General features: G+C 50.1%; 1 protein-coding gene across 1 annotated transcript; it reads right to left on the minus strand.

The window, feature by feature from the left end:
• Positions 1–2,904: 2,904 nt before the first annotated feature.
• On the minus strand, positions 2,905–12,590 carry OGFOD1 (2-oxoglutarate and iron dependent oxygenase domain containing 1). The gene is made up of 13 exons (XM_084533535.1): positions 12,416–12,590; positions 12,180–12,325; positions 10,538–10,584; positions 10,360–10,460; positions 9,588–9,704; positions 8,996–9,087; positions 7,863–7,991; positions 7,391–7,504; positions 6,581–6,660; positions 6,169–6,464; positions 4,701–4,823; positions 3,786–3,844; positions 2,905–3,514 (listed from the first exon to the last, which is right to left on the minus strand). Exons 1-13 carry the CDS (start codon positions 12,573–12,575, stop codon positions 3,353–3,355), a joined length of 1,626 nt encoding a protein of 541 aa, XP_084389661.1. The 5' UTR covers positions 12,576–12,590; the 3' UTR covers positions 2,905–3,352.

Below are 12,590 nucleotides of genomic sequence, written 5' to 3' on the forward strand. Positions count from 1 at the left end.
TAAAAATTATTGGGAAAGGCTGCTTGGACAGCAGCAGGCCTTGGTACGTGCACTGGGAATTGGGTTCAGGCCATTTTCCTGCCCCTCTGGGGCATTTTGGTGCCTGCCTGAAATTGAAACTTGCACTGGGGCTCTGCTGTGCCTGCAGGCAGTGTGCTCACGGGCACATGGCTTTCCCGTAAGGTCCCTTTGCTGCCTTAGAAATGTGCTGCCGAAATCCTGTGCTGGATCAGTGCCCTCTGAAGAGGGAGCTGTGCAACAGGGATTTCCTGTGTCCTAGTTCAAGTTCTGTTTTGGAGTTTAAGAACAAACAAACAAAAAAATGGAACTGACAGCTGACAATAGGTTACCGGATTTTAGCCACACTTTCTCCAAGTCCCGTGGATTGCTGTTCATCTCGATTAATCCTAATTCACTGAATACCTGATGTCAGAACTTAACTTGCTGTGTGTTTATGAATGCAAAAATCATTCCTTCAGTCTGGTCTACAGCTAAACTGTATTGAATCACTTCAGTTTTCAGCTCCTTGGCAAACAGGCAACAACCAGATCCTGAAAAATTTGTCACAGAGCATTTGAATAACTCAGCACTTCAATAACTGAAAGCTGCTGGTACCCTGCATCAAAATGCCAGGGTTCTTGGCTGTGGCAGTGCAGTAATCTGGTGGGAAACGTGCATCCTCGTGTAGCTGAGCTGGTCAGCTTCTGCAGGAGGCTGTCTTGAACCTGGTATGAAGCTTCTGTTCTCAGCTGCTGCACACTCTGTACCCTGTTGTTCATTTGCTATTCTGTCCTTATTTGTTTTTCTGTATTGTTCTGCTTTCTCTCTTGGTGGGCAGTACATATTTCATATATCCCTTAATGCTCAGGGTATGCTGTAGGCAGCTACACATACACACACCAGTAAGAGCATCTCTAGAGAGGGCTGCCATCACAGGCACAGTCTAAATTCGGGTCCCTCCCTCTCCCCATCAAGTAGCTACTGTCACCTGGAATTTCACCGGGCTACCTGTACGTAACAGGAAGCGTGGGAGAAGAGAGATGTGTTGTTTTTTAGGTCTTTCAATGCTAAGTGCAAATTTGGCTTCTTAGGTTACTTCATCTCAGTCACCTGAGGCAGAAGGGTGTTTCCTTGTACAATCGGAGAGATAACTGGCTCGCTCAAGTAGAGGCTGGTATGCCCTCTAGTGTATTGTTTATTATTAAAAAGCAGTAAGCTTCAAGAAGTACAGCTTCCTCCCAGTCTTTTGGGAGGCTGTTCCAAGACCTACCAAACACACTCTTAGGCTGACAATGCAGAAGAATATGTAATTTCTTTTTGTTAATTAACTTACTCCCAACTTTGCCTAGTTGACTGCACTGTGAACAGCTGTGGTATCTGTAACCTTTGTTTGCAACTGCACAAATGTTTTTGATTTTTTTCCCTTTGAATTCTCCTGTTATTTGTCTTTTTCTACTGTAGCAGCTCAGAGTAAGGACTTCTTTCTCCTCCTGAATAGCTGTTGCCTAGAAATGTACCAGTGCCTCAGAAATTAACCGGAATTAGTGATTCACAGAGTTCAATGCACATTTCAGTATTTGTTCCTAGCTTCATGCCCTTGTAAGCAGCTTAACCAGTAGCAGAGGGACACTAAAACTGAAAGTGTCTGCAGTGCACAGAGAAGCCAGTTTAGGAAAACAAGTCATAGTGTGAACAAGGCCATGTCCATCTCTCTCCTAATCCATTTCAGAATAAAGTCACACCCGAAGCCCTTGCTGCTTCTGCATTGAGGTTGCAGAGCATTTGTGCCATCACAACTTGCCTTACTTTGAGCTTGCTGATCCTCTGCTGCTAGCTGTGGTCTTACACCACCCCAGGTGTCTGCAGTGAGAATACACCTGGAGCTGGAGATGTAGCAGGCTAAACCAAAGTCCCTCTCCTGACCCAGAAGATTCAGGAGGAAACAAATGTGCACACTTCCAGCTTGCTGCAGGCCCGTAGCCTACATTGTCTGGCTTGGCTGATCTGCAAGTACACCTGGCTGATCTGAGAGTACACCTGCGTCTCTCCAGTGCAGAAAAGCTTTAGGCAAGCATGTGCATGCCAGGGCCAAGACTACAGCGTGGTGTTCTGCTGCCCAGCTGGCTGGCCTCCCTCAGTGCTCAGCACGCATTCTGCAACAGCACCTCTTAGTGGGCTGACAGTACCCCAGGGGTGACACGTCCAGCACAGCCCTGTTTGCAATTAACATGGCAGGCAGGCTACAATTAGTGAAAGCGCGTACGCAGGGAAGGTATGGCACCAAGACCACGACGTTTCTTACAGCAGTTAGCTGCCTACCACAAGAATTGCATACCTGCTACCTGGAAAGATCTGAGCACCCTCTCTCCAATGACAGAAGCCACCCTGGAGCTTAGCAGCCCCTGAGACAGAACTGTCAAAGTGACAAGAGGCTATGCTGTAGGTGATCCTCCTGCTCCCTGGGGTCGATGAGCCAAAAGAGGTGAGTTGACACCTTCCTGCTCCCAGCCCAACCTCTCCTGAGACTGGAGCCACAACTCTTTCATACCAGAAGCACGAAGCTGTCCCAGGACACGCTCACAAGTAGAGAAGTACATAGGAGCAGGTCTCTCCTCTCACCTACTGCTTGACTTGTAAATTCGTTGGAGTAGGGGCTGCATCTGAGTCTGCCTGCACAGCATTTAGCATAATAAAGTCCAGCTCCCTATTACAGGGCCAAGGCCTTGTCAATGCCAGCGGCTTCAGAGCCTCGCTTTCTTCCTTTGCAATTCCCTAAAGCTGTACAGCTGGAAAAACCTCTTATTTCCCAGGGCAATTCCATTATTTCTGACACTACAAAAGGTGAACAGTTAAGCTCCAGAAAATGTCTTGGGTATTTTGTAACAGAACTTGCTCAGCTACAGGTTGAAGCATTCAACTGACACATTTTTTTTTTAATTATTATTTTTTTAATAAAAGTCATCAGCCTAGGGCCATGCACGGTTGTAATTTTCATCCTGACAGATGAGAGACTCATCCCACCATGCTATTTCCATGAGAGAACAGCTGGAAAGCTGTGATACAGTAGTTATCAGTTGCATGGGGATGCTCCCTTCCACGTACCATTAAAAGCAGTGAAGAGCACATGTTATAACCAAGTCAGGAGACTGGATTTCCGTGTGTACAGTTAATTAAAAAAAGTCACCTGGACCCTCTTTGAAGGGTACAGTTCGTATACAATGAGATCAAGTTAGCTAAGTCAAACTAAGTTTGTTGATGCTAACATCAAAGTTTGTCTGGGCTTAGGCAGGCCCCAGCTTGGACAGAAACCTGCCCAAAGCCACTATTTTCAGTGACAAGGGTCACTCAACCATCACTCATAATAGACAAATGAAAAATCCCAAAATCCTTTTCTGTTTGGATGCTTTTTCAGGCGTGCCAAGCTGCGGTGATTGATGTATTTCACAAACTTCATAGTTTCTTTGTCTCTATATACCAGGGCCAAGCAGTTGTCCTCTGGGTTCACTGTCAAGAGCTAGAAGGCACAAAAGTAAGGGAAAAAATTACTTTCAAAAACTTGCTTTGCTAGAGTCTTAAGGTTTATAGTGAACGCTCGCCTCTCAAAGCTGAACCCAGAGCTACACCCATGAGCTGTAATTCAGGCAGGAAGCTCGAGAGTAGACATAAAGCTCCCGTGTGATACCAAGCACCCCCAACATTATATTATCATTAGGACAAAGTGTAATCATGCCTCTCAACTCTAAACATTTTTTATCTACTTTGCAACTAGTAACTGAGCTCCTTACCTCTTCATCTTCACCTTTAGCAATGTAGGAAGTAAAGCCACCATATTCTGAATCCCAGTCTGAAAACAGAACAGAAAGATTCTGAAAGAGTTGAACACCGTCCAGACTCCACGCAGCGTTCTTGGAGACGCAGTTTTCTTACCCCACTCAGCACAGTGGCTAGATCCAGGATTATCCCTGATTTACCTCCTGACAGGCTATTTTTTTCCCCCTTTACATTCAGAAATGACTTGAAGCAACCGTGCTAAATTTGCCTTTTAGCATAGGCAGGCCATTTAAGGTTGTTTGGCTCTCTGCACCTCACGTGCAGAACAGTTTTGCCTTAGCAGATATGCAAAAGGATTTCAATTCAAGCATGTGCCAGGTGGCTTCAGCCATGCATTCTGGGCTTATCTTGTCAAAAATGCTTATGTTTATATTTTTGTTTTCACCATTATCCAACTAGCAATCAATCTAAAATGCCTCAACATGCCTAAAGAAACTTTAAAAACCCCTAGGCTTTGTGAATTGGAGACACTGATGGTTTTGATGAGCAAAAAAAAGCCAAAAGGAACACTTTCAGCAGGCATTCTGGCTACCTGGACCTCCCCCAGTGGGAGGAAAGCCCCCAAGGTCCCCGTCCTTTCCCTCTGCCCCAGCGAGCCCCCCAGGCGCCACCTCCCGGCTGGAAAAGGACAGGTCATGGGGAAGCAGAGTCAAAGCTGATCCCATGGCCACACTTCCAAATCTCTGCGTAAGGACCACTGAAACCAGTGCTTATGCAAAAGAAACGATTAGGATAAAATCTACAAAGCCCTTTCAGGTAAGAAAAGCATGGAAATTTCTGCTGCTGTAGCAATGCTCAGAATTCAAAGCCTTCCCTTTAGGCAAACCTTGTCAAGGAGAATGAGTTACCTTTCTCTTTTGTCTGCTTACCTTCACAGCCACAGAAGAAGAGTAGGTCAAGAGCAAACTCAGTTGCTTGAGCATCATGGACTAGAGTGTAGTGCCCATTGGTCCAGTGTCGCAGCTCCCCTGCGCACACAGGGGTACTTGAGCCTATGGGAGGGAACAAATGCCAGGGAAAACAATGAAGTTGACCAGTAGTTTGCTCCTGCTAAGCTCTAAGTATGTGGGGAGCAAGCCCCTGCACTGTTCACACCGCTGTGAAGCCCTCTTTGCTGGCCCCAGCAAACATAAAGGGAAGAAAAAGTAAAACATCTCATGTTAACTTCTTTTTCAGAGGTGACTCTTAGTTATGCCCTTTGTACAATGTGGGGCAGAGGTGGGGGATGACACGATTTGCTCTCTGACAGGTCCAAGAGGCGACGTGGTTTGGTTTAACCAGTTCTTCCTTGTGTTTTGTAGTTGTCCCCCCGCACCACCCCAGATTTACAGTACAGCTCTGAACTTCAAAAGCCAGCAACAACCTGTCTGCTCTGCAAGTACACTGCAAAACCAGTCGATGCTTCAGGGAAGATAGTGCTCTGAACTCACTCTTCATGTGAATCCCAGGCAGGTACATCAGAATTTGGGAAAGCCTTTCTTTTCTCATGGCCCCAGCTCAGTTTTCAATCCATGCAGCCTCAAACTATGCCTTCCTCCTACACAAGTTTAAAATCACACAGCAGGAGCATTGTAGATAGAAAAAGCAAATGTCTAGCTGTGGAAATCAGAAAAAAAAACAACAAAGCTTTTGTACCACTGAAGTGTTTGGGTGGGATTTTCAGTAGGACCCGGTTTTTGATTCCTTTTTCTTCCAATGTCCATAGAAGATGAACATTTTAAAAAATTCTACCCTTAAACTTCAAAGCTACTGCCTTAAATAAACAGCACCAGTCCATGATTCCAAAATTAATATTATTGTTTACGTACGATATCTTATTGCTGGCAATTAAGTGGCTGTTTAGGCTGGAAACATTTTCTGAAAGGTTAAATCTTAATTTTTAGGTATTAGTTTTCTAAATCCAAAATTACCTTTACTTCTAATCTCTTCACTTCCTTCTATTTGATTTGGTCTCTCATATAAAAATCTATTTTATATGGAGCAGGAACATGTGGATGTAGAAACCATGTAACTATTGGCAAAGGATTATCGGGCAATCAACAGCCTTCCCTCCTCACCCATGCTTTAACTCCTGCAGAAGTCTTGTCCTATAGACTTGGGGCTGACAAGGTCTGTTCAAAATGCTGCTCCAATGCATTATTTTAGTCCAAATTCTTCTGCAATGGTTGCTTTTTTTTTTGGATACCCCATCTGACATGCTCCAAATCCCATGTTTGTGCCCTGCACTTGCTGCAGGTGAAATTCTACTTCCATGAGAATCTCTGGGAATTCTGCTACCAAAACCCTTGAAGTCAGGATTCTGCTCTAGTCCTTTCATGCTGCTGCTGCTCCACTTACCGTTCTGTGTCTCGCTGTCTTGTGCTTCGGGGATGTCGTCAGGCTGGTCAGGCTGATGGGCACTGCCATCAGCGTGTTGCTCAGTCCCATCCTGCCTGGGTTTGGGACTGCTGTGCCCAGCACTGTCTGCTGCTCTTCCTTCCCCAGCATCTTCATCCTCATTGGAAGGTGCCAAGAAGTGCAGCTTCAGGCCAGTGAAGTTGGAAAGCAGTAAAAACAAAGCCTCTGAGCGTAAGAACTGCAGGAAGTTCTTCAGGATGTCAGGGAGGCTGTCCTCCTCTGCTGCCTCGTAGAATCTGAAAGGCAGAACAGGTATCAGCAGTGGGGAACCGATGGCCACGTCGGTCAGCGCAGCCTCACAGCAGCTCCCGCTTGGCATGGTCAGTAGAAGCAGGATGCTGTTATTTCCTACCTTTTGTTGGGAGGCCCCCGGGTATTCCACTGGATGTCTTTGTTCTCCAAAGCTTCACACAGTAGTTGAAATTTCTCTTTCTACATGAGAAAGATAATGCAGAAACTTGAACGTTTACCCTCCAGGTCTCTCTTGGTGTATTACAAGCAGCCATCCTGTACTCATACATAAGGCACTTGAACTTTTTCTCTAACTTGTCTATGGCTCCTAAGGACTGCTGAGCTGAAGGGCACAGGCTGGGCAGGCATAGTGAATTTTCAATGCCAGTGACTAATAGATAAGACATTACTTGATTTTCTTCTGGGTGAAAATGTAATTTCACTGAGATATGGATGCTCAGTAAGGCAGGGGTAAGTCAGCCTTGAGAAGCAAAGCCTTTTAAGTAAGACAAAACCATTGCGGGTATTTGTTTTACATACAGGTCGAGTTCCCTGAGTGCTCCTTAGCTGCGAGAGCTTGAGGGACAGGTAAGGACACTCCGGTCACCACAGGAAGGATGACGTGTTTCCATCCTTCTGCTTTGCTTCTAGTAGGAAAAAAGAATGGTAAAGCAAAGTTTGTGGGTTTTGATGTGTCCCTACACAGCAGTGTACAGGCAGCGAGCAGGTGATCCAACCACAGAATCACAGAATGGTTGAGGTTGGAAGGGACTTGTTGAGGTCACCTCGTCCTTTCACACCTTCAGGGTGTGAAATTAGTTGTTTTAGTTGCTGTACAAGCAAGGCCTTTCCCAGCCTGCGTGATGTGTGGTCACTACTAGCCCCAAGACCCATTCTGGCAGGCCGCATCAGATGGAACCACGGGGCTCACCTTAAGAAAATCCTTCAGGAGAATTTCTGATCGCTCCTCAAATTCCTCCTGGATTTGAGCTTGGGAGTCCATGTCCAAATAAACTACATTGATCCACTCGTACAAGATTTCATGCTGGAAGGGAAATGGATTTGAACAGTGTATTTGCAAAAGTAAGAATGATTCCCCAGTTCCTCTTTGCCCAACTGGTCACAGAGCTAGATTCCACCCCCAAGACTCCATTTATTTCTTTTTTTTAATTGCACAAGGAGTATTAGCTGCATTCTCTGTGCTGTTGTTGGCATGCACAATGGACAGAGTAAAAAGAGATATAAAAGAGGGAAACTAGCCACAAATGTATGGACAGAAACAAAAAGAATGGGATAAGTTAAAGATTAAAGCATCCCCAAGCACTGGTGTGTCCCAAGCAGGTACTCCAGCTGCCATGAAAGAAATGGAAATGCAGGTAAGCAAATCTAGGCTTGCTACTCACATCGTAAGGGATGTGTGGGCTCCTGGGCAAGGGAGCTTCAATGTAGGGTGCAGGTCTGTCTATTGGTGGGCCGTGAAACCAGCCGCTCACTGACAGGCGGCACTTCTCCTCCGACAGGATCTCTGACACCTGTAACAACATTGAGCAGCACGTTACTGTTTAGACCACGTAACAGGCTACATAGACACATCATAAGATGCAGACTTGACTCCAGAGAGCCTACTAGATGCAGACAGGAGTCAGACAAGGGCTAGAGCAAACTGGGTTATTCTCTGTTCACACAGAGGGGACGAAAGGAAACTCTGATGCTCAAATCCATTGTAGATTTCCAAAATCCGATCCTAAGCTTTCACTCTAAGCACCCAGCAGAACCCACTCCCCCTCTCTGATAGCTTGAGCAAAGGTTGAGTCACTTTATTATTAAAAGTAAAGTCGGTTTTCTACCACTTGTCCTGTTGAAGAACCAGCCAGCACAGGCTGCAAAAATCAGCTGCCACAGGTTCATCTGGATACTCAGAATACAGATGAGCTCGTGGGCCACAGCAGGCTATACTGGTCTCACTTTTGTCTTTTACTTTTTAAAAAGTGCTGTAAAACAAGCCATCATGAAGGGCACTTGCCTGATGCCTTTGGCTCTGGATTAAACCTTTCAGACTAAGAGCTAGTCTTTTATCCTGGCATTTAAACTGGTCTGTGGAAACCCTTGCTTTTCACAGCGATAGCCACTGTTAAACATTGATTTAATCGAATTGTGCACAGACATAAATTGGGCTAAACTGAATAGCTGCAGATTCGAGAGTGCTGAACTGTAATGGCACTGTGAAGAGAGAGCCATCCCCTTCCGACTGGTTGCTAGCCTCCAACTGTCATAAATTTCCAAATAGCACATGAAGACTTTGGAATTTCTTCCCCACGATAATGAAGCTAGAGGGATGGTTTAAAGCTGGCTTTGTCAGTTCCTTCCTCCTCAAAGTCACTAGCCTTTAAAACACAGCACTTCACATAATTATCTGTCCTGACTGTGTACATTTCTCCCTTTTCCTTCTCCCCAACCCACCAGGACTGTTATTACACACGGAATGAATAACCACAACAGTGAGAAAAATCAAAATGAATAAAAGGCAGCTCCTTGCCTGGTGGAAAGAGACTGGAGACACTTCAAAGAAAACCAGCGTGTTCCACGAAGGCATTAATGACTTGATGATTTTCTGTGGCTGAAAGTGTTCTGAGGAGGAAGAAAGCATACTCTGATTAAGATAAGAACTGGTGCATGCGAGGAACTGACGTTTCTCTCCGCCTTCATGATGTTGTGACCGGTGAGACACCTGGGTGTAAGGTATGGAGCTCAGAGCAAGAGCCTGATGAGCAATCAGTGAACTTTTATTGCTGGAAAGGGAAGTTATCTTCGTCACATTAAAGTTCTAAGCACAGTTACTGGCTTCACTTCTATCCTGCCTCCGCTCTTGGCTCCTTCAAAAAAGCAGGGAAAAAAAGGATTCCCCTCTTTATTGGCCTCTCTTTTTCCTCTGCTGTCACCCCCTGGCTTTGTCTGCAAAGACTACTACAGCCCTTCTCTCCAAGGTGCAAATTTTATCCATATGTCAGCTTTTCTGAATGAAGAATAAATTATTTATCTTCCTTGTACTGCTTGAGGGCAGAGTTGCTGCAAGGGCCACATAAGCTTCATCTTTTCCAGCCCCCTGAGGCTGAGCTCCAAGCCCTTACCATCTGTGCTAAACAGGTCCAGCGTCCCCCCGTCGCTCTTCTCCCAGGGTGGCACGAGGTACAGGATGAAAGCAATCCTCCGACCCTCCAGCTCATCGTCGTGGCACAGTAAGACATCTGCAATTACACACATTTTGCTGCACTAGAACCTCTTATACATACAATTAATTTCAGTGGCTCCTTCTCAGCGTTGTCCCCACAAAGATACAAGAATAAACGTGCCCTGCCCAAGAACAGTAGTGTCACCTGTCAGCATCACCAGCACAGCAAGAGTAACGCTGTGGGATTTTGCTGTAAGTGATGGATTAGCCCACTCTGACGACGCACATGGTTACAATTCTTGTCACCCACCCTCTGCAGCTATTGCTGGGTACAGTGGACAGAGATTCCTACATTAATCAGTGATTCAAGGTCTGATTCTTTAATGCCCCACTGCCCTTTGAGGAGGTTTGTTGCTAGAAGGGGGTGGATCTCTTAAGAAGAGGCCAACGGTTGGTTGTGCAGAAAACCTTTGAGTTAAGAGCAGTACAAATATCCCCGGCCTGAGGTGATTTTTCATGACGAAAAGGCTAGGTGAGGTGACTGCAGCGATAGCTTTTCTGTAACCTGGACCTCACACGTGTTTCTTCTCCCTGATTGTGACTTTTGCCAGTTTCTTGGACCTTCCTGGCATTAGAAGGGGCTCGCAGGGGGGTTTGGAGGGTCTTCTGCAGAAACACAGCTCCCTGCACCCCCACAGCAGCATCAGGGACGGGGCTGCTGGCAGACTGACCGGTACACTCGTATTTAGCGCAGGAGATGTCGATGGTGGGCTCCAGCTCGATCTGGGTGACGGCAGACAGCCACGCTCGGACGTCTCCGCTCAGCGCTCGCCTGCGGAGCGAAGCACGAGGTATAGGGCAGGCTCGGGGCCGGCCTCGGCTCCTACCCGAGGATCCCCGGGCCTTTACCTCAGCGCGGCGACGTGCGGCTCCGGCCGGGCCCCCAGCTCCTCGGACTGTGGCACCCCAAGGATGGGCAGGAGGGAAGTGGTTAGGGCAGCCCTGCTCCCGGACACCCCCGGGGTCCTGCTGGAATCTCCTCGACCCTGCTCCTGGACACCCCTCGGCCCCCAAAACCCTGGTCCCTGGTCCCTGCTCCCCAGCTGCCCCAGGCCTCGCTCCCATCCCCAGACCCCCCGGTCCGTGTCCCCTGCTCCCCAGTCCCCCCCAAGACCCCTCCAACCCACGACCCCTGAACCCCAGACCCCCTTACCCCAGACTCTCCCCCAACGCTCCCTGGCTCCCACTTCCTGGACCCCCCTAACCCCAGATACCCCCATCCCTTGACCCCAGATGCCCTGATTCCTTATTCCCTGACCCCAGACACCCCCGTTCTCCACTCCCTGACCCCAGAACCTCCCGGTCCCCATTCCCTGACCCCAGATGCCCCTTGTTCCCCATCCCCTGACCCCAGATCTTCCCCGATCCCCGCTCCCTGACCCCAGAACCCCCCATTCCCCATCCCCTGACCCCAGACACCCCCACTTCCCAACCCCAACCCCCCCCCGATCCCCACTCCCTGACCTTAAACACCCCTGGTCCCCATCCCCATCCCCCAGAACCCCCCTGTTCCCCATCCCCTGACCCCAGACACCCTGCGGTCCCCACTCCCTGACCCCAGACACCCCCCGTTGCCCACTCTGTGACCCCAGAACCCCCCCCGATCTCCACTCCCTGACCCCAAACACCCCCGGTCCCCATCCCCATCCGCCAGAACCCCCCCGCTCCTTGTTCCCTGACCCCAGACACCCCCCGTCCCCCATCCCCTGACACCAGACACCCCCTAGTCCCCACTCCCTGACACCAGAAACCCCCATTCCCCATCCCCATCCCCAAGAACCCCCCCGATCCCCACTCCCTGACCACAAACACCCCCTGTTCCCCATCCCTTCACCCCAGAACCCCCTGTCCCCCATCCCCTGACCCCAGATCTCCCCCAATCCCCACTCTCTGACCCCAGAACCCCCCCGTTGCCCATCCCTTCACCCCAGACGCCCCCCGTCTCCCATCCCCTGACCCCAACCCCCCCCGTTCCCCACTCCCTGACCCCAGACACCCCTGTTCCCTATCCCCTGACCCCAGAACCCTCCCATTCCCCACTCCCTGACCCCAGACACCCCCTGGTCCCCTCTCCCTGATCCCAGATGCCCCCTGTTCCCCATCCCCAGACCCCCCATCTCCCCATCCCCTGACCCCAAAACCCCCCTGCTCCCCACTCCCTGACCCCAGAACCCCTCGATCTCCATCCCCATCCCCCAGAACCTCCCGCTCCCCATCCCTTGACCCCAAACACCCCCATTCCACACTCCCTAACCCCAGACCTCCCCGATCCCCACTCCCTGACCCCAAACACCCCCATTCCCCATCCCCATCCCCCAGAACCCCCCCGTTCCCCATCCCTTCACCCCAGACGCCCCCCGTCCCCCATCCCCTGACCCCAAGCACCTCCCATTCCCCACTCCCTGCCCCCAGAACCCCCCATTGCCTATCCCCTGACCCCAAACCCCCCCGGTTCCCCACCCCCCAACCCCCCATCCCCCCCTCCCCGCACCTGCCGCCCGGAGACGAGGTCGTTGCGGCGCGGTGTGAAGCCGAGGCCCAGCAGCTCATCGCTCAGCTCCGCCGCGAAGGCCGGGCTGCGCAGGAAGCGGGGCAGCACCCCGTGCCGGAACGGCGCCGGCTCCACCGACACCGCCTCTGAGGGGGCACAAACGGCGCTGAGGGCACCGGGGGGGGGACACCGGGGGTTAAAGGGGTGGGGGGGGGGGGGCACAACCGGGCTCCTACCGTCCCGCAGCGGCTCCCCGCGGGCCCAAGCCGCCGCCGCCCGCTCCCTCAGCGCCGCATCGCTGAGGGCAGCGCAGAGCTGGGCGCTGGCCGCCCGCCGCCCCCGCTTCTCCTCCCCGCCGCCCCCCGCCGCCGCCGCTCCGCGCCGCTTCGCCCCCATGGCGCTGGCGGGCTG

The sequence above is a fragment of the Aythya ferina genome (assembly GCF_964211825.1).
Source record: "Aythya ferina genome assembly, chromosome: 12".
Taxonomy (NCBI): Eukaryota; Metazoa; Chordata; class Aves; order Anseriformes; family Anatidae; genus Aythya; species Aythya ferina.